This window comes from Gracilinanus agilis, chromosome 1 (genome assembly GCF_016433145.1).
Source record: "Gracilinanus agilis isolate LMUSP501 chromosome 1, AgileGrace, whole genome shotgun sequence".
Lineage (NCBI taxonomy): Eukaryota > Metazoa > Chordata > Mammalia > Didelphimorphia > Didelphidae > Gracilinanus > Gracilinanus agilis.
The window spans coordinates 715,556,901-715,582,640 of NC_058130.1; the positions used below are offsets into that span (position 1 = coordinate 715,556,901).

Below are 25,740 nucleotides of genomic sequence, written 5' to 3' on the forward strand. Positions count from 1 at the left end.
TTTTAGTTAATGAATGTACTACTGTGGACTGGAAGTCTTGAAGGAAGCTTCAGGAAGAACAGGAGCCTTGAAGGACTGACAGGATTTGGAGTAAGTAGAGGGGAAAAGGAAGGGCATCTAAAAGGCAATGCTATGTGCTTAGATGTGGAAGCAAGAATGACCATGGAATGGGGAAGGGAACGAGGGCCATGGGAAGACCATGAAAAGGAGGCAGACAACTTGAGCTAATAGGTTCACAATAGGTAATCATGAGAAATAAAGTTCAATGGGTTATGAGAGCCAGGCCTAGAGACAGGAGGTCCTAGGTTCAAATCTGGCCTCAGACACTTCCCAGCTGTGTGACCCTGGGCAAGTCACTTGACCCCCATTGCCTACCCTTACCAATCTTCCACCTATAAGTCAATACACAGAAGTTAAGGGTTTAAAAAAAAAGTTCAATGGGTTGATGGAAACATTAATTAAGTTATTTTGTTAAATAAGCTTATTACCCCAGAAAATGCTATTATGCCAGTGCTGATATGTAATTGGATATCTTCTTAAATTTGTACTTCCTGGTATTTAGGGGATTAAATAGTCATCACATTTCATAGGTAAGAAAATCTGTGTTCACTGATTCACTTGAAAACCATTTTGTTAAATATCCACTATATGAAAAAAATGAATACTGCACACTGAGAGAGATATAACTAAGACAAAGTTATTGTTCTCAAAAAGTTCACAATCTAGCATGGAACATATGATACATACTTACATACAAAACATGGTATTATGTAATTGTGATGCAAAAAAATTTAAAAGCTTAAGACAGGTCAAAAGTACTATGCAAGGTTGGAAGAAAGAAAGCTTTCTCAATTTGAAGTAGCATCCTAGAAAAGTTAGGGTAAGGTTTGGGAGGCGGGGGAAAGGGAGGAAACAAGAACTGGACGTAACGGAGGATGGGTAGAATTCCAAAAGGCAGACATGGGAAAGAGGAAACTAGGTATCGTAAAAATGGAGACATGGGCATGAAATTGGGAAAAATACAGAGTAGAAAGAATAGCAAGTTAAGTACAGTTTGGAAGAAGCACACATGGAAGGGAACAGTATGAGATAGTGTGGGGAGGTGCATAGGCTCAGATTTTAAAGGGAATCCAGGTTACAGAGGAACTTGACTGTCAGGCCAAGAGATTTAGATTTTATTTGGTAGGCTTTAGGGACCCACTGAACAGTTCTGAGTAGGAAAATTAATGGGAGGTTAAATACCTTTGGGGGGGGGGGGGAGGAGAGTAAGAAAGTGAGCCAGTGCTAGAACTCAAAATATCTCAGCATCCCATTACAAGTGAAAATGTGGGCAAAGTACAGCTTCCAAGAGGGTGATGAAATGTTCAAGGACTGCCCCCCTTTTAATAAACAGTTCAATATATACCAGTCAAATGGGGCTAGGTTTGAACCAGCAAATGATTTGTTTTTCTGCAGGCACAAGACATGGGGTTTATTTGCCTCCATCATACCATTTGATAGCCCATGGGAGAGCGAATAAATGATTCTTCTGATGGCTGTTGTTTTATAACATGGGGCAAGTAACTATGCTAAGAGGCTACTGATGAGCTCTCCCAGCACAGCTAGAAATGAATGTTAGAAAGAATTAAGTCAGGAAGTATGGCAAACAGAAGTCATGCAGATTAGAAAAGGTGGGTTCTGATATTAATTCTGGGGAATCACTCATACTCTTACTCCCAAAAGAAGGATCAGGTCAGGTGACAGACTATGCCTGCCATCAGAGGCTCAGCCCTGCCCTAAATGGAGGGCAAATAACTTTTCAGTTACATCAAGCTTTTAAAACCATGCACTGGGTTATAGAGTGACTACAATGTATCGATGGAAGGAGTATCTACAAATGAACGAAATGATAACTCTCTAAAGTACAGAATAAAATCAAGTTAACAACATCAATCCTATCTACCCCACAGGGTGTTTTTAAAAACCAAAAAAATCACAAGAATATGTAGGGGAGCTGTCCTGGCTCTAATATTTTTTTAAGACCATGTAGTTCAAGCCTTTCCTTTTATTGATTAGGAAAGTGAGGGCTAGAAAGAGGAACGGATTTGCTCCAAATCGCACAACAAATAAATAATACATTAAAAAAATGTATCAAAAAGCATCAACACCAAAATGCAGACTTTTTGCTGTTAATAGAAATGTATTTAAGCTTTATGACCCATAGAAACAAGCCCAATATAGGAAGGAAAAGAAAACAGAAGAAAGAATGTATTTGTTTCACTTTATATGAATCACTTAACAACTCAGAAATTAATTCTTTTTTTGGTATCTATATTCTATTTCTTCAGTTCAATTCAATCCTAATTAAGTCAATGAAATTCACCACACCGCTGTGCTAAGGCACCAGGGATGCAAAATCAATAACCAAAAATAGTTCTTGCCCTCAAAGGGCTTAGATTCAACTAGAAGGATATATTTTATAGAATAAGATTATTTAATTTCCAATTAATTTTTAATTTGCCTCTCCATGTACCCTAACTAATTATAATTTTTATCACGTTATGATCTGGAAAAGTTGTATTTATTATTTCTGCTTTTCTGTATTTGTTTGCAATGTTTTTATGCCCTAGTACATGGCCGATTTTTGTAAATGTACCACGTGCTGCTGAAAAGAAAGTATATTCCTTTTTATCCTAATTTTTTCTCCATATATCTATTAACTCTTAATTTTTCTAAGATTTCATTCACATCGCTTACTTCTTTCATAGATATATATTATATATATATATATATATTTTTTGGTTTGATCTATCTAGATCTGATATCTGATAGAGAAAGGTTGAGGTCTCTCACTAGTATAGTTTTACTATCTACTTCCTCTTTAAGCTCCAATAGTTTCTGGATGCCATACCATTTAAAAATCTAGATGCCATACCATTTGGTGCATATCTGTTGAGTACTGATATTTCTTTTCTAAACTGCCTTTCATCAGGATGCAGTTACCTTCCTTATCTCTTTTAATCACATTTATTTTTACTTTGGCTTTGTCAGATATCATGACTCCTGCCTTCTTTTTCTCAGTTGATGCCCAACAAATTCTGCTCCAGCCTCTTACCTTTACCCTGTAAATGTCTATCTGCCTCATGTGTGTTTCTTATAGACATATGGGTAGGATTTTGGTTTCATTCCATTCACATTCAGAGTTATGATTATTACCACCTTTGTATTCCCCATCATTTTCATTTCCTCTTTTAATCCTGCCTTTTCTTCTTTTGCTATTTCAAGAAGGATATATATTTTAAATTATAGGGAAGATGTATTGTAGTAGTAGTGGTGGTAGTAGTAGTGGGAGTGATGGTGGTAGTAATAGCGGATCTCATTTCTCTTATCCCCCTCAAAGGGTAAGGTGAGAGTAAGGAGACTTAGACTTCAAAAAGTTAAGTGCCTCATATCATGGTTATAAGCTAAAAAGCACCAGCTGCAGGTTTTGAATCCAAGTATTCCAATTCCAAGTTCAACATACTTTGCATTATGCTGGGAAAAGTCAAAGATTGGCTGCCCGAAACAGGCTCAGACTAATGCTCAAAAGGCTAAGTCTATCACCTCATAAACCTTAAAGGGCTATCTAAAGGTGTTTCTATTTAACCTCTTTTATCCCAGTTTTTACCTCAGTGACAATCCCTTCTCCAATTAATTCAGTTACAAAACCTTACAAAAGGTTCACTGAACACTTATGATATGCAAGATATTTCTACAATCAATTTTCTCATTTCCACTATCTTCTTTCTCAAGGATAGGAGTGGTGCCATGGAAGGAAATAAACTTTTTATAAAGAACTATTAAGCACCAGGCACCGTGCTAAGCACTTTTAAACCCTTACTTTCCATCTTGGAGTCAATAATGTGTATTGGTTCCAAGGCAGAAAAGCAGTAAGGTCTATGTAATGAGGGTTAAGTGACTTGCCCAGAGCCACACAGCTAGAAGTGTTTGAGGCTGAATTTGAACTCAAGTCTTCCTGATTCTGGTCCCAGTACTCTATCCACAGTCACCAGCTGCAATAGCAATAGTTAATAATAAAAGTTAACATTTACATAGCACTTACTATGTGTCAAACACTGTGTAAAGTACATTATAATAATCTCATTTGATCTTCAAAAAAATCCTGGGAGATAGGTACTATTATTTTTCCCAACTTGCAGATGAGGAAATTGAGGCAAATAAAAGTTGTGATCTGCCCAGGGTTACAGAGCTAGTGTCTGAGGCCATAGTTGAACTCGGATCTTCCTGAGGTCAGGTTCAATATTCTGTCCATTGCATCACCTAATTTTCCCTAGGTACTAAGCAAATGTCACTATTCAGATCCCTTGGCAATCACACAAAATGAAAATTATACTAACTGAACATCAACTCCATCGTTCTTTCCATTACGAAGGAGAGCCCACCACAGATTACTTAACAGAAAAGCCTTAAAGAAATTAATTAATCACAGAATAGACCCAATTCTAACAGCACAGCAATTTTGGTAATGGTCATCTGTCATTTTGAATGCTGCTTACATTTCTCTTTCCTCAGCTGTTGCTGGCATTTATTTGAGCTGCTTGTTGTCAACATCTCTGAGGCAGCTGGGACTATATACAATGTCCTCTGGCAGGCTGATGCCCCAATATTTTTTAAAAGAGACAAGGGATTACCTATGAAAACAAAAGAACATTTCCCACTCTCTCTGCTCCAACTCTTCACCATTTCTAATTCCTTTCTTAGAGACACGGTAAAATTACCAGGCTAATTTTATTCTGAGCCTTTCCAGAACTGCAATGATAAAAATTTCTCTGGCCCTAAAACAAATCTCTGGGTTGTGATGGACAATGTCTTTGACTACTTTATAATTACATTGACAAAGAATATGCTCCTTTCCCTCTTCCTGTGGCTCCTCCCCCATTTGATGAATAAAGTTATCTCTTCATTCAAAAGAAAATTAATAATAGGGATTACATATGGAGATGCCAGTCCTTAACATGTTCAGTAAGAGCATATTTCTCACCTAGGACTCTAAAATTGGATGGCTTCTTAAAAGCAAAATGTCAGAGCTATCCCCCCTTCCCCATAAGAAGGGTCAAATTGGTCATCACCAAAAGATGGGTGTGGGAAAAAGTGATCCAAAGTGGGGAGCATTCAGCTAATAATGAAGATTTACAGACCAGCTCCCAGTGAAGAAGTAACCATTATATTTATCAGCAAAGTGTTCGCCAAGTTTCCTACACAGCACAAAATCAGATAGGCAGACACACAATACCCAGAGACACCGTAAAATTAAACCCAGAGAAGGATGAAGTTGTTAAGACTACTTCCTTGGGTCATTTAGGCTGATATCTGAATCTGGGCATTTTCCAGAAAGCTGGGTTCTGCTGGTCTTATTAAGACTAATTTATAAAAATGGCAACAAGGTTAACCCAAATAGTTACTGTCATATTTTTGAAAGCAGCCCTTTAACTAAACAGCTTTGTAGCATTATGGAGAGAGGCCTATTGAATTTCCTTAGAGAAACAAACATATTGAATGAAAGTCAAATCGAATTTCTCCCTAATCCTACAATAGAGCATATTCACTCTCTATATGTGAAAATGCGCTATAAAAATTTAAAAAGCAAAACAGAATTGATCCCCATCTAATTTTATTGATTTCTAAATGACCAGTTTGAGCTAATAACCAGGACTTTTATTTAAAACTTTCAATGATGTGTTAAGATGATGTAAGATCTATGTTATAAGAAACGCACTCAATTAAATTAGACTGGTAAACTAGTATTCAAAGACAGATTCCAGGTATAAATGGGAGGAAGACCAACACTGCCTTAGGCCAACAGAAGATGCCTCTTTTGAACATCTTAGACACCTTATATTTAAAATGTCTGCCACCTGCCAGTCGAGTCCATCAATCAGCATATTTTCCACTCTGCAGGCTGAGAAACGACTGCTATTCAACTCTTTCTCTGCTGAGGCTCCAAATCCTGCAGCCCTCAAAATTTACTAGAGCAGAACCAGCTCCTGGTACGAAGAACATATTTTGGAGCACACTTATGGTGCAGACTGCTGGAAAAGGGTCAACTGCAAAAACCACAGCAACTGATATACTAGGCTTTCTTATGGTACCACTTCATTATAAACAAGTTGGTGTTGGATTTTAATAGGAGAGAAGAGATGCTGTTTGCTAATCTTCCAATCTTATGACACAAGCAAATTGATGCCTTTACTCTTTTTGACATGCTGGTCTAGCTTCTGATTCCCTGAACTTTTCTCCCCATCTCATACTCTTTCCTTTTCCAGCTTTTTTTGGATGGGTAGTCTTTCTCCATCAGAATATAAACTCCTTAAGGGCAGGGAAAGTCTTTCTTTTTGCTTCCAATCGTATCCTCTATGCCTGCTATATTAAGCACTTGATAAATGCTTGTTGATTTGATTCAAAGGGCCCTCCAGATGCTCTCTTATCTAGAATTCTTCCTCTCTACTGGCCATGGAGTCAGCTGATCTAGGTTTTAATCATGGAGCTGCCACTTGTGGCCTTCGAATGAGTCCTGGGTTTTGAATTTCTTCATCTGTAAAATGATGAGGTTGGACTACATGATAGTAACAACTGTTAGGTATTATTATTTCTTTACAAATGAGGAAACAGAGGTACACAGGGTTAAGTGACTTGCCCAAGGTTGTACTACTAATGGTTGTCAGGCTGAATTTGAGCTCAGGTCTTCTAGACTCCAAGACCCCCTATTTTAATTTTAAATCCTAGCTAAGGGGAAAGAAGGCTAGGAAAAAGAGAAAGAAGAAATAGTTTAAGTCCCTGAAGAGGGGGCAGGAATTGTTACTGCTTGAAGGTTATTTGAGTACATGTAAAAGATTAGGGGTCCATGCTGAGGTCAGTCAGCCAATAAACATTTGTTAAGAGCCTACTATGTGCCAGGCATTGTGCACTGTGTAGCAGTAAAATGCAGCTTAGAGATGAGATCAACTTAGACTTGATTTGGTGGAGATACTATATAAGACAAACAGATATTAAAGCAGCAACATCAGAGCAAAATACCTAGCATTAGCAGTTTACAAATATTATCTCACTGAATCCTCACAATAGTTCTGGGAAGTCAGTGCTATTATGATCCCTATTTTACAGGTGAGGACTCTGGAGCAGATGACCAGGGTCACAGATAGTAAAGTTTGAGGCCAGATTTAAACTTCCAGGACCAATGTTCTATTCACTCACTGTTCTATCTAGTTGCCTACTTTTTTAAATCTTAAAGAGATGGAATTTGCTGTTGAGGTTTTTACAGATAATGTAGGAAATAATTTCTCCTCTCTAATACCATTTTCAAAGTGTTTTCTATCTTCTTAAAGACAGAAGCAACTTGGTCATCATCATCATGATCTTTGTAATAAGTTTTCACAAATTAAACGAGTTACTGAATCACCTACCACCACCACCTACCACCACCACCGGCCACTGGCCACCCCAACCCCCCCCACACACACTTTCTATACTCAAGGCTGAACCATTCTAAGAAATTTTAGCCTTTCCCCCTGGGAACCTATTTTCCTTCCACTTTATCTTTTGGACTGCTCTAATGTAGACCCATGGTGCGAGGAAAGAATCATTGGTCATGTTTGAAGGGATCTTGGAAGTCATCTAGACCAATCAATTCATTTTGAGGAGCCTTAGGCCCTGGAGGAGAAGTAACTAGTCCAAGGATACTCAAGTAGCAGGTGGTAGTGCTCTTTCTACACATCCTTCAATCAGTTGACCTGAATTGAGGTGCTCTTCATTTTTCCCAGTGCTAAGTGTCCTTGGACAAATCAGCACTCATAAACACTAGCTGGATTTGAAAATTAGAATTTGAATTGAATTTCAAATTTAACTTTATTCAATTATGTATGTAGCACTCTTCTGGTTTTGCGATGCATAAAAAGGTATTTCTCCCCTCAGAGAAAAACAAATCCAACAAAGTCCTTGAAGTTTGACACCCAAACAGATAGAAAAGTGAACCATAGCTTTGACAGTCTCTCAGTTACATATGGAACAATTTTTTTCTATTTCTTGTTGACTTTAAGGCAGCCTGGGTTCTACTATAGTTGCTAGCAATATGACCTTGGAAAGTTCTTTTCTAAGTCTCAACATTCTTCTCTGAAAAAATAAGAGATAATGTGGTTTCTAGGTTCCATTTAGTTAAAGATATATTTAAATATGGCCTTTTTATAGCATTTCTAAAATTAGTTACTTCAGTTTCTCTCCTCTAATATTGTCCAAAGAAACCTCAGTATTTAAGCTGGTAGCAATTTCTACTAAAGGCTCGCTAGGAGGCAGCTAGGAAACTCAGTAGATTGAGAGCCAGGCCTAGAGACATGAGGTTCTGGGTTCAAATGTGGCCTCAGACACTTCCCATTTGTGTGACTCTGGGCAACTCACTTAACACCCATTGCCTAGCCCTTACCACTCTTCTGCCTTGGAGCCAATACACAGTATTGATTCTAAGACAGAAGGTAAGGGCTTTAAAAAAAAAAAAAAGGCCTACTATATTGGTTAAAAAGAGGTGACATCTGAATTACTAGAGGACCATTTATTTCTCTAGGACTTTCAAGTCCTTAGTTAGCTTTTTCCATTTCCATTTTGGTGGATTACTGGAAAATGAGGCTATTGGCATGGCTCTATGATGCATCAGGAAGAATGGAGAGTACTTAGGGCACTTGCCTGGATGCTTTTCTTCTAGCCGTCCTAGAAGGAAACTAAAGACTCTATAAGGTAACGATAGTGACAGTGATTCATTCCTACTCAGCAATCATGGCTTCCTCATATTTCTGATTTCAGCAGCTTTGCTCTAGTAAGTGATGTGGCAGATAATAAACCCTCGTCTTCAATGTTTCTTACAGTCCTGGAACTCAAGGATTATAAAAGGTTCTGATAGTATTCATTATGTATAATACCAAGACACTGACTAGCAACTGAAAAAATGGTTAAGATTATACTACAGTGGATCTTTCCAATGGATTTGGAGATACGGGACCTAGTTTCAAATGGATTCCACTACTTATCATAAGTATGATCTCAGACAAATTGCTTTCTTTCTTTGGGACTAAGTTTCCTAGTCAGTGAAATAGTTTGGCCTCAAAGTAGAGTATGTCCAGAGGAGGATGACTAAGATGTTGAAAAGGGATGATCAGCCTAAAGAAAAGATGACTTGGAGGGTGTAGGGAGAAGAGATATATAATAGCTATCTCAGATTCATATTGGAACATAGAAAGTCAGATTTAGTATCCACATAAAGAAAAATTTTAATTTCCTGCCATAAAGTAGAATTCCTTGCTTAGAGATGAAGTAGGTTTCAATGGAGGTTCTTTGGACTTGGCAACATTCTCCTCTTCCCTGCCTTCCTCTCTCAAATTTCTTATATTTTCCTAAGAGATCATCGCATGCTGACCATAACTTTCCTGCTTGACCAACTTGTAAATTTGCATCGCTTCTAAGAGGGATCAACTTTTTGAGTTTACTCTTTCCTGTGAACAGCAGTACTTCACCCTCTTTGTACTCCTTTAAGCTTATAGGGGCCTGGGAAATGGTGTTGCTAAACAGCTTTACTAGGATTGAGGGACCTAGTACATGCTGGTGTGCTTCCACACTTGCTGGACTTCTTTTACACTTCCCCTCTCTCTAATATTCCTTCTTCTTTCTAACTGGATTCTCCTTCCCACCTGGTACCAGTCACAGACCACCTTTGATGGTTCTTACATGATAAAACAGGTATTTGTGCTGAGGTCTGAAAAGTAGACCTATCACTCAGTTGGCATGTGGCAGAAACATAAGAATGCCTGTGATGCTCCAACACCAGAAGAAGCATTATGTTGACAGCCATTAGCTGCAAAGCCACATTAACTATCCAGCTTATTTCTTTCTGTCCTTCAGACCCTGTATCATTTGTATAGGTTCTTTATTATCATATGGTCTCTGGGGCCTTTGTCTGTCAAGCCAGAAATGTCTACAGGTGATCAAGAGCTTCTAACGCCTCCTTCTGTCAAAAATATTATGATTTCAAATAATTTCCTTTTCTTAGCAGTTCAAAATGTTTTTCCAGTTAAGAGTTTGCCATTTAGATGCACATTGTGGTAATTTTTAGGGAGTTATTTAGTACTTACAGTTTTAAAAAACATTAAGGTGGTATCAAAAAAGAAAATACATTAAAATTGTCAACTCATTCCCCATAATATTATGTTTGCTACCATTTCTCAGGTGGTCTCTAAGTGTGATCACTTATTTAGTCAATGTATTTATTAGATTTATCTTTCATTCAAAGTACTAAAGGGAAATGGAGAACTTTCAAGAAAAAGTTATTCCTCATAGCAGTAAAATGTTCTTATACCTTAAGAAGGAAAAATCTAACCTCCTAAATTTGACAATATTCTCTTTTAAAGTGGTCACACTTAAAGGAGTACAATTCAATTTATTAAAAATCTTCCTATAGGAATTTACAATCTAATCTTTAACAAGCAGGTCTTGAATTGACTACTCTCCAGTTAAAAATGATGTTAATGAAAACAATGATTGATGGTTCCATCACACTTTTAAGATTTGCAAATAATTTTAGATACATTATTTCATTTGATCCTCTTAATAGAGGAGTTAAAGCTTGGAAGTCACCACTTTTAAAAAGATAAGAAGATTTAGAACTTGCAGGAGTCTGGCCCTACCACCTTCTTTTACAAATAAGGAAATTGACCAATAATAACAGAGTAAACAGATAACAGAGTAAAGATCTGGGTTTTACACCTCTTTCTGCTAACCCAAAAAGTAATAGCTTTAAAGGATCAGGAGTAACAGTGACCAAATGAGAGAGCACCTTACTTTTTAATTCTTAAAAAAAAAGAGATATTTGCATTCATTCATCTAATAAACATTCATTAAATGCCTACTATGTTTAACACACTGTAGGTGGGGGAGAAACAAAGTTTAATTAGGACATAATCTAAACCTTTATGGAATCTAAAACACAAATACAGATGATTTATATCCTTAAAGTACTATGAGAAATATAGTGCTAAACAAGTTTCAAGAAGGAAAATCATTGCTGACAAGGGGGAAAAAAATACGACACATGAGTTGAATTTTTGAAAAGAATTCAATGAGCCAGATGAGAAGACATCCTAGACATAAAAAAACATGGGGCACAGGGAATATAGATTATAGGTCTCACTATGTGCTTATCAAGTTGGATTTGTCCAGAGTGCAGAAAATATTTTGGTGAGAACTGGGAGTACACTGAAGAGCAATATGAGAAAGGCAGAGGAGAACTTGATTGTGGCTTTGAAAGTCATGCTAAGAGAGCCTGAAATTCCATGGAAAGGCCAAAGTCACTGAGGATATTTGCACAGATGAGTGAGATCTATGCTTAAGAAAGATTACTCTTGACAGAGGTATGGATGATAGATTAGAAGGGAGAGAATCTGTTGGAGAGCTACTGTAAAAAGATTCAGCAAGTAGTGACCAAACTTTCACTAGGGTAGAAGTAAAGGTATCAAAAAGGCCACTTGCAACACAGTTATCTCCTGGAAAAAACTAAGTTAGAAGTCTCTTATTTGGGTAGTGCTTACAAACATACACTTTTATGTATTCCCTTATCCGATAAACTCCAGATGTGTGAAAATAGAAGGTGAAGGTTATTTGTTTAAATGAATGATTCTTACAAAATCTTTATGAAATGAGACTAGCAACTAGCACAAAGAGGAGTTTTGTTATATTTTTAAGGAGTTAAAAAAATCCCTGAAACTGACTTTAAAGAAACAAGAGATATAAATATACATGTGATCTAAAGCTTACAAACAACAGTCTTATAAACAGCCACACCTGACAATAGGAGGAGGTATGCTGTTGTCATGGTATTCCTTTTAGAAAAATTCATTTCAAAGTCAATCTGTGTGTTTGGAAGTGGAGAAATGCTGGAACTAGTTAGGGGAACAGATCCAGAAGTACATTCCTGGGAACAGTCAACCTCTTTCTAGCACCCTCTCCCAACAAAACAAATCTGTCTCAACATTGCCTGCATGTTTTCCACCTTCAGCATATCGTTTTGCTAAAAATGTCAGTGTCCTCTGAAAATTCACTTTAAGATACATATATCTTGGCATATTTTTCACATGGGTATGAAATAAATCATTTATGCTATTTTCCTGTACTGAATGAAGATCTGGGTATATTGAAGGAAATGATTTTAATTGGGGGTATGCAGCAGGGATCATGTGGAAAATGCTATAGTTTGAGGGAGAAGACCAAGTCAGGGTAAGATGTGGAGTTTAAGACAAATGGGGACGTAGGGAGAGGGACAAAGAAAGGGATGTAGGAGAAAAAATATTACATGCAAACACGTTATTTCAAAATCTGTCCCAGGCGCTCAGACAAGGGAAGGATGGGGATGAAATGCTCTGCTCTTCATCTTCCATCAACAAAAGGCTCCCTTCCCTCTTTCCCAACAAAGACTTAGGCTATTAGTCAAATAATTTGACTACATTATGGAATAAATAGAATTTTATGCACAAATTTGGAAAACTAGCTCACATGTATTACCATGTCTTTTTAATTGCATTGGAGAGAACAATCTTATGGCCACTATATCTGTAATTTGCCATGGTTAATTTCAAATGTGAATTAAAAACTATTTGTTTCACTAATAAAAACCTTTCTACCACTTCCTCTTTATCTTCATTACTGTTACTGTCATCATCATTTACATTTCTAGAATCTTTAAGGCTTATAGAGTGCTTTCTTGGCAAAAGACCTATATATCTAAATTGTATCCTGATTTTACAAATAAAAAAGATGAATCAGAGAATGAAGAAGTGACTTACACAGGAACGTGCCCAATAAGAGGTAATGCTAGAGCAGTGATGGGCAACCTTTTGAGCTTGGTGTGTTAAAATTCACCAAAAAAAATGAGCATAACTTGGGTGGTGTGTCACTTCGAGAAAAAACTATAATTTCACATTAATTACAGTTTAAATAACAAAAATGTATAATTGTAACATATAACTATTTAATAAACAAAACAGGTAAATTAATATAGGTAGAATTGTCATCTATAGTGCACAGAGTGTCTACACTACACTACAGCAAATGTTTCATCCTTGGCATGCGGCCCCATGTCATTGAAAATGGCTATGCATGTCAGTGCTGACACGTGTGTCATAGGTTTGCCATCACCATGCTAGAGTGTGAAGTCTAGTCTCTTAAATGTAAGCTAGGTGCCATTTCATTTAAATTACCTAGAGGTAGGTAGGTGGAGAAGCAGATAAGAGTGCTGGGCCTAGCATTTGGAAGACTTGAGTTCAAATTTGCCCTCAAATATGAAATAGCTGTGTGACCCTGACAAGCAGCTCTGTCTGCTTCAGTCTCCTCAGGTATAAAGGGGATGATAACTATATATACCTTGCCAAATTCATTGTGAGAATCAAATAAGAGAATAATGGTAAAGCACCTAAGATAGTACTTGGCACATAGAAGGTGTTATATAAATGCTTATTCTCATCTCTTCCCCCTTTCTCACCTTCACTCTCAGATGCAATACAATTGGAAAGCCCTTTAAACAATGCCCAAGATACCTTAAAAGTCCTTTCCTGCTCTAAATTTCTATTACCACATGCTTATCTCAGCTGGTGAGGAGACAGATCTGCCTTTCTCCCTAAAGAGGGGCACTCCAGTCAGAGGAGAGATAGCCACAAATGTCAGAGAACTTGAATGGCAAATACCCTGAATTCCAAAAAAGTGACTTATGAACAAAATTTGGCAAATCATCAGTTCATAAACTGGAAACTAAATACACTCTGGCACCAACTCCCTCATCATCCTCTAGAAAGCAATGGATGGTCTCATTTCTTCCTCTGGACTGTCCTCTTGTCTCAGGCAAGAAAAGAGATTATAAAAATTATAGGTGTCACCATCATGGTCCAGAAACATGTGGTTTTAAATGGTGGCTAAGAAAAGCCACCAAGACACAAGACTTCCCTTCCTCTATTCATTCAAAACCAAAGAGGAAAGGGACAAAAGGATTTTAAATCCCATACTGTCTGGAACATTGACAATCAGCTATTCTTGACTTCATACTGTTATATAAGCAAAGAGCTTTGAGGGTTCAATCACAAGATACTGCTATGAAGAAGGCAACCTGGGAGCCTGGCAGAGGCCTTCTATGGAATATGAACATTTATGGGCCTGACCTACATATAGTTCTATTAACATGTGAAGAGACCAAAGCAATCCCAAGCTGATGACCATGAAGGAACTTCCATGGAACACAGGGCTGACCAACAGATTTCCTCTTTCCTGCTCAAGGAGCCACCCACTAAGATGTAAAACTTATGAAAGTTCCATGACTATTCTAATAGTGACTCTTTATTCCTGGGCTTCAGTTTCCCTATCTGTGAAATAAGGGGATTGGGTCCGGTGATCTCTACAGTTCCTTCTATCTTTATTTAACATTCATTGTTCCAAGGTTTCTTTCAGCTTAGAGTTCTTGTTATAAGGCATAGGGAAAGGTACTACACCCAAAAGACACCTAATACAAATTTCCCAAGACTTATTAGCTGAGTGACAATACACAAGCCATTTAACTTTTTTGAGCCCTTGTCCTCAGCTGTAAAAATGGGAAAATAATAACCATAAATAACTATTTTTAAAGCTGGGTGGTATCAGTGCAGAGAGTATTGGCTGTGGAGACAGAAGACTTGAGTTCAAATCCAGCCCTGGATATTTACTAGCTGTGTGATCCTAAGGGTGATAATAACATATTTACCTCCCAGGAGTGTTTGGAGGATAAAATGGAATCATACCATTTAAGTCCTCAGCATGGTATCTGACACAGAGTTGGTGCTTAATAAATGCTTGTTTCCTTCCCATCCCTTCCCAAAGCTATTACAGAAATCAAATAAGATAGTATGTGTAAAGTGTTTGTGAACCTTAAAGTATATATATATGTAGGAACTATTTCTTCCAATAGAATGGAAGCTTCCTTGAGGAGTGTTTCCTCTTTTAGTATTTCTATTGCTAGCACTGGAGTGCAATGACTTGGGCAGAGCAGGCCCTAAATATACATGCTTGCTGATTTAGTGTTTATTAGATACCTTCTAGTTTTGACATCATATCCCAGAGTTTTGTTACATGAATCTAATAGAATTGAATGAAAATAGAACAAAAAAGAAATGATTATCAGGAGTGCAGAAAAACAGGAATTGGTGTGGAGCTTAATGAGCACAGTCAAGAAAAGAAAAGAGGCAAGAGCTATAGCAGTGGAAAGAATCATTACAAAACAACTGAAAGAGAAAGCTGAAGTACAAAAAGTACAAAAAATAAAGATTCTCCCCAGAGATGAGAGACATGTGAAGACACCTCCCTATACTCTTTAGAAGCTGTGAGGGACCATGAATGTAGAACACTGCATAGTCATGTTTTTTTGATGTATTGACAAGTTTTGCTCATTTTTTCCTCTTTTTAAAAAAAAGTCTCTATTATATAGGCTGATTCTGTAAGAGAGAAGGAGAATAAAGGAGAAAATTCAGATGATTAAAAACAAGATATTGAAAAAACATTTAGAAAAAAGAACTGAAAAGGACATCAGTGGTCATCTAATTAAAATCCTATGTTCTAAGGCCCCCCTCAGCTCTGGCATTCTAAGGCTCTAATGTTGCAAGGCTCATTTCCAGTTCTAACAAACTATATTCTAAAGTCCCCTCTATTTTTTAAGAGCAGCTAGGTGGTACAGTGGATAGAATGCTGGGCCTAGAGTCAAGAAGAGTTCAAATCTGGCCTCAGATACTTACTAGCTGAGTGACTCTGGGCAAGTCACTTGATTCTGCCTCATTAAATGAGCTAGAAAAGAAAATAGTAAACCACCCCAGTATCTTTGCCAAGAAAATCCTAAAAGGGGTCACAAAGAGTTGGACGTAACTAAAAAATGACTAAACAACAAAAGGCTTATTTTAAAATTCTGTGATCCTATGGTTCTAGAAACATGAGATCTGTATAAGTGACTTTTAAAAAAATTATATAATTCTCAGCAACGACAAAGCTGAATTGCACCCCTTCCTATAAAAAATTATATACTACTACTTCCCGCCCCTTATACAAGGACGACATAAGCATTTGAGTTCATTTGTTATAATGTTTACTAAATTTATGGGTGAACCAGGGAATTTATCATAATGCACTATACTTCCTTGCAAACAACAGGTAGAGAAAGAATCTTATTGCTTTCCTAACATTTTCCTTTCTTAAAAAGAGAATATTCCAAAGGACTCAATGTTCATTAAGAGAGTGCAGAGATTTTAGAACATTATCTTAAATTGTTTCTCCAGCCAGCCCAGGTCATGGGCTTCCTGAATACCAATTGTAAAACAAAGACTCTGCATGTAAATTTCAGGGAAAGTTCTACGTTCTCTACTACTAGGGGCATTTATTTTATTTATTGAGGGAGTTTGGTGGGGTGAAGAGCCTGAAGTAGGGGAAGAGAAGTCTATCTACTGAAGGCAGGCACACTCCCATTTTAACGTGAGCTATGAACAGTTGCCATCCTGGTTAAAATGGGGCAGATACAATATATCAATTCATTTCTTTGTGAAATTTTTTTTTTAAATCTTAATTCCTGTAATGTACACATTTTTACAAAATTTTAATAGCTCTGGCAAAAACTTCCAACCCTGCCAAAAAAGCTATTTTCACTGAATTCTTAAAGAGAAAGGGCAAATCTACTGCTAGTGCATTTCAGTAAGTACTAAACGAGCACTTTGGAAAAGACTCCATTCATCTTGTGGTTGAAACAAACAATAAGCTTATCAATACTTCACGGATGTGTGATTTCATCTTTGCAGTTAAATGCCTTCTCTCCTTTGATGGAAAACTTAATGAGTTATTATTGACCACCTCTGCCCCCTCCTCCCCCGAAAACCTCACGAAACATCATGCGGTAACCAAGCACCTTCAAGAATAATTCTGCCCCACTTCTGGGCTTGAAAGAAGAGCCACTGACAAGTGGCTGTTACTTACCTTCACCACTCTCAGGGGCTTTGTGCTGCTCTTCTTCCTCTAGGTCAGGTCCATGTTTGGGCTCTTCCTTTACTTTGCTCTCCTCCAAAAGGGTTTCTGCAGCCATGACCTCTCCCAAAGACTTCTGGTCTTCCGTCTTATGCCGTCTAGGCTGGCTTTTTTTCCTATGGGACCTAGGATGGTAGATTTGGGAAAGTAATTTGACATTCTTGGTTAAAGAACTTAAGACCCTCCAAAAAAACCTACTCCACCCTCCTTTTCTCCCTCCCTTTTTGAGAGAAGCTACATCACTTGGGCCAGCATATCTGCTCCATCAGTGGGGAGAAAGGAGAACACTTTCTCTAGGGAGGAGATGTAGGGGAAAGGGTTGAGGTGATAACAGAAGAATAGATTCAAAGAGAGGGAAGGGGGCAAGGGTAATGGTCCAACATGGGTACAGTGCTGATGCCAAGCAGAGGATGCTGATGACATCTGGAAGTGGGAAGACAAACCTAACACCCAGTGGACGTCTGGAAAAGACTCTTTGACGATATAAGTCAAAGGAGTGTTCCTTATGTTTACGTATAAAGGGGACAAGGGATGCTTTGAATTGAGTGCGAATTCTGAAAGAAAATGTCAAACAAACTTCTTGGAAGAGAGTAAAAAGAAATGACTTACGATAGGCCAGGCTTTTTGTTCTGCTCTCTCTTCCTTTCTATATTTGGTTTTTTCTCCTCCTCAGTCTTTTTCCATTGTTTGTTTTCCTTCAGACTAATTTGTCTAGAATGTAAATTTTCAGGGTTTTTTTCTCTAAGATTTTTCTTCATCTCTTTAAGACATTATCTAATTATCTGTCTAGATTTTTATTTCCCCTCCCTGGCTTTCCCCCCATACAACAATTTTGTGAATATATTACATACAAATACCCATTTCTACAACTTCTCTTTGAGCTCCCCCTTTCCACCTTTAGTGTACTTAAGGAAAGACTGACTTCTTTACTTCCCAATTCCCAGGAACTTATCAGGGCAGGGCAAGGGAGCCAGAAGAAGCTTCCTAAAAAAAAAGAGTGCCTCATTTTTATTTCAGAGTATAACATCTTAGGAAAATGTTATGGCTGTGCAGACCATTTTAAAATTAAATGGGCAAACATACATATTCATTCCACGTGACAAAGAGTAGCTTGGAGAAAGTAACAAAAGGACGGAAGAGAACAGCTTATTTTAAAAGAAGGTACACTAAATAGAAGAAACCAAGAATAGGCAGATAAGAAGTTTTATCCAGTTTCAACCAATTCTTCCAAGGGAAGAGGAAAGCTTAGAGAGTACTTCCTATGTGGGGAAGATTGCTTTTAGATGAAAAAGAACTTCTAGAAGTAGCTTTATTAATCTCAAAACAGACATTTCCAGCCAAGCCAGAGAAGAAAAAAAATTCCAAAGGTCTAGATTCACAGAATACCACAATCCTGGGAGTTAGGAAGGACTCTACAGGTCATTCTGTCAGAAAGTCTAAGAAGGAATCTCATTCTATAATGTCCCCTAACAAAAAGTCAATAGAGAAACTAGAGATATTGTGAAATTAACCTTTTGCTAAATGTACAAAAGGGAAGAAAGTGGAGAAGAAAGTCCTTAGACCTTGTTGTTGTAAATTTGACCACAAGGCTAATTAATTAGGTAGGTGGTATGTTTCCATTTGAGCGGAATCTTGGTCAAACAACTTAAAAGCCAAGGAAAAAGAAATAAATATGGGATATTTATATGTGGGACAGCTAGGTGGTACATTGGATATGCCAGGCCTGGAGTCAGAGATGACTTAGTACAAATCTGGTTTCAAACACATACTAGCTCTGTGTGTGTGTGTGTGTGTGTGTGTGTGTGTGTGAGAGAGAGAGAGAGAGAGAGAGAGAGAGAGACACTAAGCAAGTCACTTGACCCTGTTTGCCTCAGTTTCCTCATCTGTAAAATGAGCTGAGAAAGAAATGGCAAACCACTCCATTATCTTTGCCAAGAAAACTTCAAATGACGTCATGAAAGTCTGACATGCCTGAACAACAACAACATTTAGACTTATTCTTAATCCCCCAAACTCTTCTCATCTTTACCAGAATACTTCTTTCTCCAGGGAAGGTAAAATGTAGATGAATTAGTGAACATATATTGGAGTGGCAATAAATAAGGCAGACACATTCCCTTTCTACTCCTGTTTCTCTTTTTGTCACCTCTATTCTTTTTTTTTTTTTTAGAAGGAGGCAGAGAAGGGTTAAATAAAATTTAAGATGCTTTAAGAGTTAAGAGCAAACTGTTTTAAAGAATTGTAAATGTCATCAATTTTAGTAAACAGAAAACTTGGAGATAGGGGAAGCTTCCATATGCTTTTTCCATTTTGCACCACTACATCTGCTTCAGAATGATAAAGCAGAGTGAATCCTTCCAATAACTACCTACCCACCTAAGCCTCTGATGGAATAGAGATCCAGCTACTCCCATTCCCAGAGCTTGTCCAGAAATCAGGCTGCTAATTAGAATTGGAGTAGAATGAAAGTAGCAAAGTCCTTAATGAGACAACAGGCTGAATGAAGAAGGGAGGGGGATACTAAACCAAAATAATGATTAATAGAGGAAAAATGAATCTACGCAGTCACTTATAATTGCTAGACTCCAACCATATGGTCACCCTCTAAGTATAGATGTTAACTTCACACCTGCAAGATATTCATTAGCAGGAACATTCAGCTGAATCCAAAAAGATCAGCTTTTCTCCCTGCTGAAGAAGTTCCTAAAAACAGAGTCTCTCCTCAAAAGGAAAAACATTTTAATGTTGTTACTTAGTAGTCCCACTTTGTGCTTTGCACAGGAGATCTTGGGAAATGTGAAGCATCAGAAACAAGGCAAATATTCTTTAAAATTCCCAGTTAATTTTGTTAAAGGGGAAATAGACACACATATACACACACACAGGCATCTAGGGAGCCAGCAGAGCATACCTGCTGTAATGATCAGGAGACGACTTTAGAATGTTCTCCTTAAAAAGAAGCATTAGACAGCCTGTGGGGAACTGGCTAATTTTTAAATTATTTTTTTTTAATCATGGGAGCAAAATAGGGGCAATGTAGTATAAAGAGGTAGAATGTTGGACTGACTCTGTATCCTCCAATACACTTTTACTAGCAAAATTATTCTGTAAGTCATTTAACTTCTCTAGGCTTCAGTTTCCTCTCTATAAAATTAGAAGATGGGCCTCAATAACCTCTAAGGTCCCTTCCTACATTTTATCTAAGCACCTATAGGACCAAAACTATCTAGATAACACCACTAGGCATTTTACTGCCCAAATTTCCTATTGTATACATAGGCCTATACTGTGAAAGGCAACATGATAGAAAGACAACGTAGGTTCAAATCCCATTTTTGCTATTAGTTCTCATGTGAACTTGGGCAAATTATTCTCTGGGTCTTGCCAATATGAGGAGGTAGACTACATGAACCCTTTGATCTTGTGGCTACATAGTTTTATGATCTAGCATATCACATTAGAGGATTGATCATAATATCTAAAAATTGGAAAAGACTTCAGAGGTCACCTAATTCAACCTCTACCTGTCCAAGAATCCCTTTTAAAGTATCCCCCAAAAAGTGGTCATCCAGCCTCTCTTTGAAGAACTTCAATGATATGCAATCCCACTATCCTACTAAGCAGACCATTCCTCTTCAGGAAACTTTAGCTGAACTTAATTTCCCATCATTGGCACTCCTTGGTTTTCACTCCACAAATATCATGCTCTCTAGTTGCCCCCACTTCAACTTTCTTTTAAATATTGTCTTCTCCCATTAAGCTCTAAGCTCCTTGAAAGCAAAGACTTGTCTTCTTATTTGTACCCCAGTGCTCAGCACTGGCACACAATAAGTGCTTAATAAATGTATACTAAATGAGTTCTATTTATCATGAAGACTATATAGTAAATAGTATAATGATTAGGCCAGATTCTTCAGGTTTCTTCCTGGTCAGAGATTTTAGAATTCAATATTATTCAAAGCAGGGGGGAAAAAAAGCTTCAGAAATTCAGTCTATGAACTAGGACCTAAAATAGCACGTCCAAATTACACTAGCAAGGAAACCCACAAAATGGTTTCCATCCCCAGGTAGTAAGCAAATGTAGCTACTATAGGATGGTATCAGACTCACCATATGGAGGAAATGACTAAATAGCCTATTCATACATCCCAATGTAATAGGATTTCCTTCATAATAGTATACCTGGGATTGGAAGAAGATGAAGGGAAGGGGAAAAAGCCTTAAAAAGATTTTCTGGAGAACTTGCTGTGGTGATGTTCCTCTTACTGAGTAAATGCCTATAAATATTTTATTTTTAAAAGGAAAAAAATGTTAATGGGAGGAAGTGGAAAGGGAAGAAAAAGGGGGGAGAGGGGGAAGGAAGGGGAAGACAAAAGAAAAGGGAAGGATAAAGAGAGACGATCTGTTTCAATTCAACTTTAACCAATAATATATTTGGTGAGTGTTCTCTAGTCACTCTTTAAAGCTTTGTTATCTGTGTCTATGACTGAGTAGGCCAAAAACTGGTAGGAAAGGATTACCTACAGATTACAAAGTCAGATGAGACAGACACTTTAGATGGAGGAGGGGCAGTGAGAGAAGAATGCTGCAGAAAGAAGCTATTTTTCTTCCTTACTCAAGTATAAATCATGTTTCAGTTGTAGGAACTAGTAGGATCAGTTCTACTCATCAACTTTAAGAAACTGGTCATTAATCAAGCTTTCCAAAGAAAAAGGTATCTCAATTACATTTTTAAACTTTGTTTCTTTACATACCAAAGGTTTGAAAGAAAAGTATATCCTTAGTAACATTATTGAATTTGTTATTCAGTCCCACTCTCAGAATATAAATCCTTAGAGGACAGTAGAAAGAGAGCTTCTATGGAGAGGGAGAGGCAAAGAATGATAAAAATGAAAGAGCCAGCTTACTTTGTACTTTCTTTTACCTTAAAGCACCAGTAACTTCATTTATGTTCAAAGATGAGGGAGGCACAAATGAGTGAGGAGGTAGAGAAGGAGAAGGAAGAGAGGCATATAGATAGAAGCTATATCTATCTATATGTGTATATATGGAACATTCCAATCTCTGGTAATTCAGTTTTCCTCTTGACAAAGTTGAGGGTTTTTTTCCTCTTTCTTGTGGTGAGCATGACTAACAGAGAAAGAGTTCTCATTCCAGCTTGATTTTGGTTCTCCTATTGGCAGGCCATTTATAAAACCTCCTATGCCAATTACAGTTTTGGAAATGTGATACCTCATTATTGGCAATCTACTCTGTTGACCAATTAGCTTGGACTACAATCAATTAACTATTATGCAAATACCATCTCAGAGCATCTTCCCTAGCTAAGGCTATGTCTGTATAACATTTCACCTTTAATACACAAGTGCCATAAGAGAGTTACCAAAAAATAGCCCCAACCAAAACCTTATTTTCTTATAGCAGAGGGACAATAGGAAATCAGAAGTAAAAGAAAAAAATCATAAAAGAGAAAAACTAACCTTTATTCTTGGTGATGGGAGCAGTCTAATGTTATTATTTTCAAAGATAAGTACCAGAGAACTTGAAAAAATGAGCCTGAGAGACGAAGTAGAGATGGCCCAAAATGCATAAACGTATCAGGTGGCAGCTTATAAAATGGGGTCACAATGACAGGCCAAAGATGGGGATAGAGCTATGCAAGTTAAATAAAACTCTTAAAAAACAATGGTTGGAAAGAAGTATATTCTGAATACTGAATTTTCTCCATAAATGAGCAACTCCTTGCACATGGAGAAGAGGAATTTTCTTGCTTCCAAACTCTCAGAACTTAGTCCCCCTATGGTTAACCAGGAATAAGTGTGAAGAACATTCCTATTGTTCTTCAGCTCTCTAAAGGTCCAGATGATTGGGAGATGTCCAAATTCCACCTGAAGCCTCAGTTCTATCTTAAGTGGGGATTAGAGAAAAGTTTCAAACCATCTAAGGAGTTTGATGAAGAGAAGAAATGTTCTTTTATCAATCCCCTTCTCTCCACCAACACAAAGCCTAACCAAGGGCTGTTTGAGCATGAAATTCAAATTCAATAAAGGCATAGTTAGTATTTGCTAGGTCCTAATTGAGAATTCCACTGTTGCAACTGATGGCAAACAAGCGTCCCTGACAGATCCAGATCACTCTAAGGGGGAAAAGACACTTGTTCAGATATTCTGAAAGGAATAACAAAGTTGAAAATGTGTGTTTATGAGAAGAAGATTGTTTGGAAAGTGCCTGTTATACAATTCAAAGTGCCTTTTAATTCCTGATACAAAGATAATTTCCAAACTTAGTCAAAAGATTGATGTTTAAATCTATGTTTCCTGGAAGATTCCTGTCTTCCATAAGTTGTGGCTTCCTCCTTCCATAACCTTCTTTCCACCATCCTCCAAAACAGCCTTTGAAGCTCCTTTATTTCTAGTCTACTTTATTCTATTCAAAAAACACTTCAAGGAAAGCTTGGAGTACTCATGGAGTTTTTTGAGGTAAATCTGAGAAAATTCTAAATTGTACCTACTTGGAACTTTGTCAAAACAAGGTCTTTTAAAAATTCTAGAAATTACATTGTGGCATTGCCAATTTTGTGAATCTTTTTCTTTTAAGAGTTCAGGAGGGGGCAGCTGGGTAGCTCAGTGGAGTGAGAGCCAGACCTAGAGACAGGAGGTCCTAGGTTCAAACCTGGCCTCAGCCACTTCCCAGCTGTGTGACCCTGGGCAAGTCACTTGACCTCCATTGCCCACCCTTACCAATCTTCCACCTATGAGGCAATACACCGAAGTACAAGGGTTTAAAAAAAAAAAAAAGAGTTCAGGAAAAACTAAGGCAGATACACTAGGTGCATCCCTTCAAGAATTGTTGAAGTCCAGCTAATTTACTAGAGAAGGAGTCTGATATCTCCCACAAGCCAAGAAGCTTTTGAACAATCTCATTGGGAAAGAGAAACAAGGTCTGCCATAGGCACTTTTCTTTTAGAAGATGGGGATACAACCTATGTGATATCAGAGAATAAAGAAAGAATAGCATAAACTTAGAGTGGGGGAAGGGAGTGGGGAGACAGGCAGATTTCTAACTGAATAGAAATGGTGAAAGGCAAGGAAGAAAAATCTTGAACCACCAAAAAGGGGCTTGTATTCTTCCTTTGATGACACTTAAAAATCTTAAAAATAGATCAGAATGCTACCAACATTTTTCTTATGTTGGAGAGAGAGGCAATATCTGTAGGACTCTGCCTTCCTGCCTTGGGACACAACTATAAGAATACAGTACCCTTTTAAACACATCTCACCAGAGATACAGACAAGTTGAAAATAGAGAAGGAAAGAGAAATCAAGATAGTTTGAAAATGTCTATACCTCTCTGCCTGCTATCTGTGAATGAGAACTAAAAATCTCTCTTTTCCCAATGAGGTCTGCTACCTTTGAGCCCTGTCTTACTTTCAGAATGCCAGGAGTGCAATAATGAGTGGAAGCTGATCCTTTGAAGAAACCTGTTCATGACAAATCTTACCTTCGAAGGAGCTTAGCTTTCAGCACAGCCTTGGTCTCATTCCAAGCCATGAGTTCGGGGCTAGTTAGTGCAGTGGGTTTCATGTGATCCAAAGCAGTAATATCTTTTCCTTGTTTCCACAGTTCATAGCGCTCTGGCTGCAGCACTCTCACAAAAACATCCATTGAAATTTTCACCATGTCCTTTCGGCAGGTACACTGCCCCCCCAAAAAAAGAAAAGAAAAAAAGTAGATCATATACATTTAAATTTAATTTTGTTTCTGTAAACCACCTGCCTTGCAAAGATTCTGTTCCCACTTTTTCATCATCTAATCTCTGGCTCTACAACCACTCCAGTGGTGTAACCTTGGGCAAGTCCCTTCATGTCTCCTCTTGAGTTTGATTCCTCCTCAATAAAATGAGGAATTTGGATTAGATCTGAGTTCTTTTCTTGCTCTGATAATCTAAGTCCTGATTCTTGTTAATTATGTAACATGGCAAGGAACTTAAGTCTTTAAATATGTTTCCTCACTTGTAAGTTGAGGATAATGATATTTAAGCTATTCACCTTGCAGTGTTGATGTTAAATTTTGATGTTAAATTTTTCCTAGAGCATCCTGTCTGGTTTTTCCTTTTGTTCCTAACATAATTTACTTTGTATTATATTTAGGTTCATGCCGTATTCTCCCTATTAGATTCTAAGTGCTTTCAGGTAGACTGTGGTGGTGGTGGGTTGTTTGTTTTTTTTTTTCATTCCTGTGCCCCCACAGCCTAGCACAGTACAAAGCAAGTACGTCATAAATGTTTGTTGACTGGAATTGAAGTATCTAAATAAAAAGAAGCAGATATTAAAATAATGGAGAAAAGACTGTTCAAATGGTGCTACCCTCTTAACAACTGAGCTCAACACAGAAACTGAAGGTGGCAGTTTTTACTAAGAGCTTAGCACAAAGCCTGCTGAGGTGGTCAGCATTAGAGTAGATGAATAGGTTATCCAAACAGTTTACATGAAATAAAGCAGGCTGGCCCATATTTAAGGAAGGCAATAGGAAAACTACTTAAGTGGCTTTAGAGACCAATGGATAAAAAGTTGATCTGCCTTATCCTTACCCATTAAAGAAACAGCCATGAAGAAACAGTATTAGTACTTAGAATGAATGAATATACTACAGATAG

The 25,740-nt window shown here is 37.6% G+C and overlaps 1 protein-coding gene across 1 annotated transcript in view; it reads right to left on the reverse strand.

The window, feature by feature from the left end:
* The window catches only part of KDM4B (lysine demethylase 4B), a 314,929-nt gene that overhangs the window by 36,087 nt on the left and 253,102 nt on the right, over positions 1-25,740 (reverse strand). Inside the window, exons 9-11 of the mRNA XM_044670970.1 lie at positions 24,586-24,782; positions 17,695-17,796; positions 17,038-17,210 (exon numbers count right to left, since the gene is read on the reverse strand). Of these exons, the coding sequence (XP_044526905.1) occupies positions 17,038-17,210; positions 17,695-17,796; positions 24,586-24,782 (472 nt within the window). The remainder of the gene's footprint in view (positions 1-17,037; positions 17,211-17,694; positions 17,797-24,585; positions 24,783-25,740) is intronic.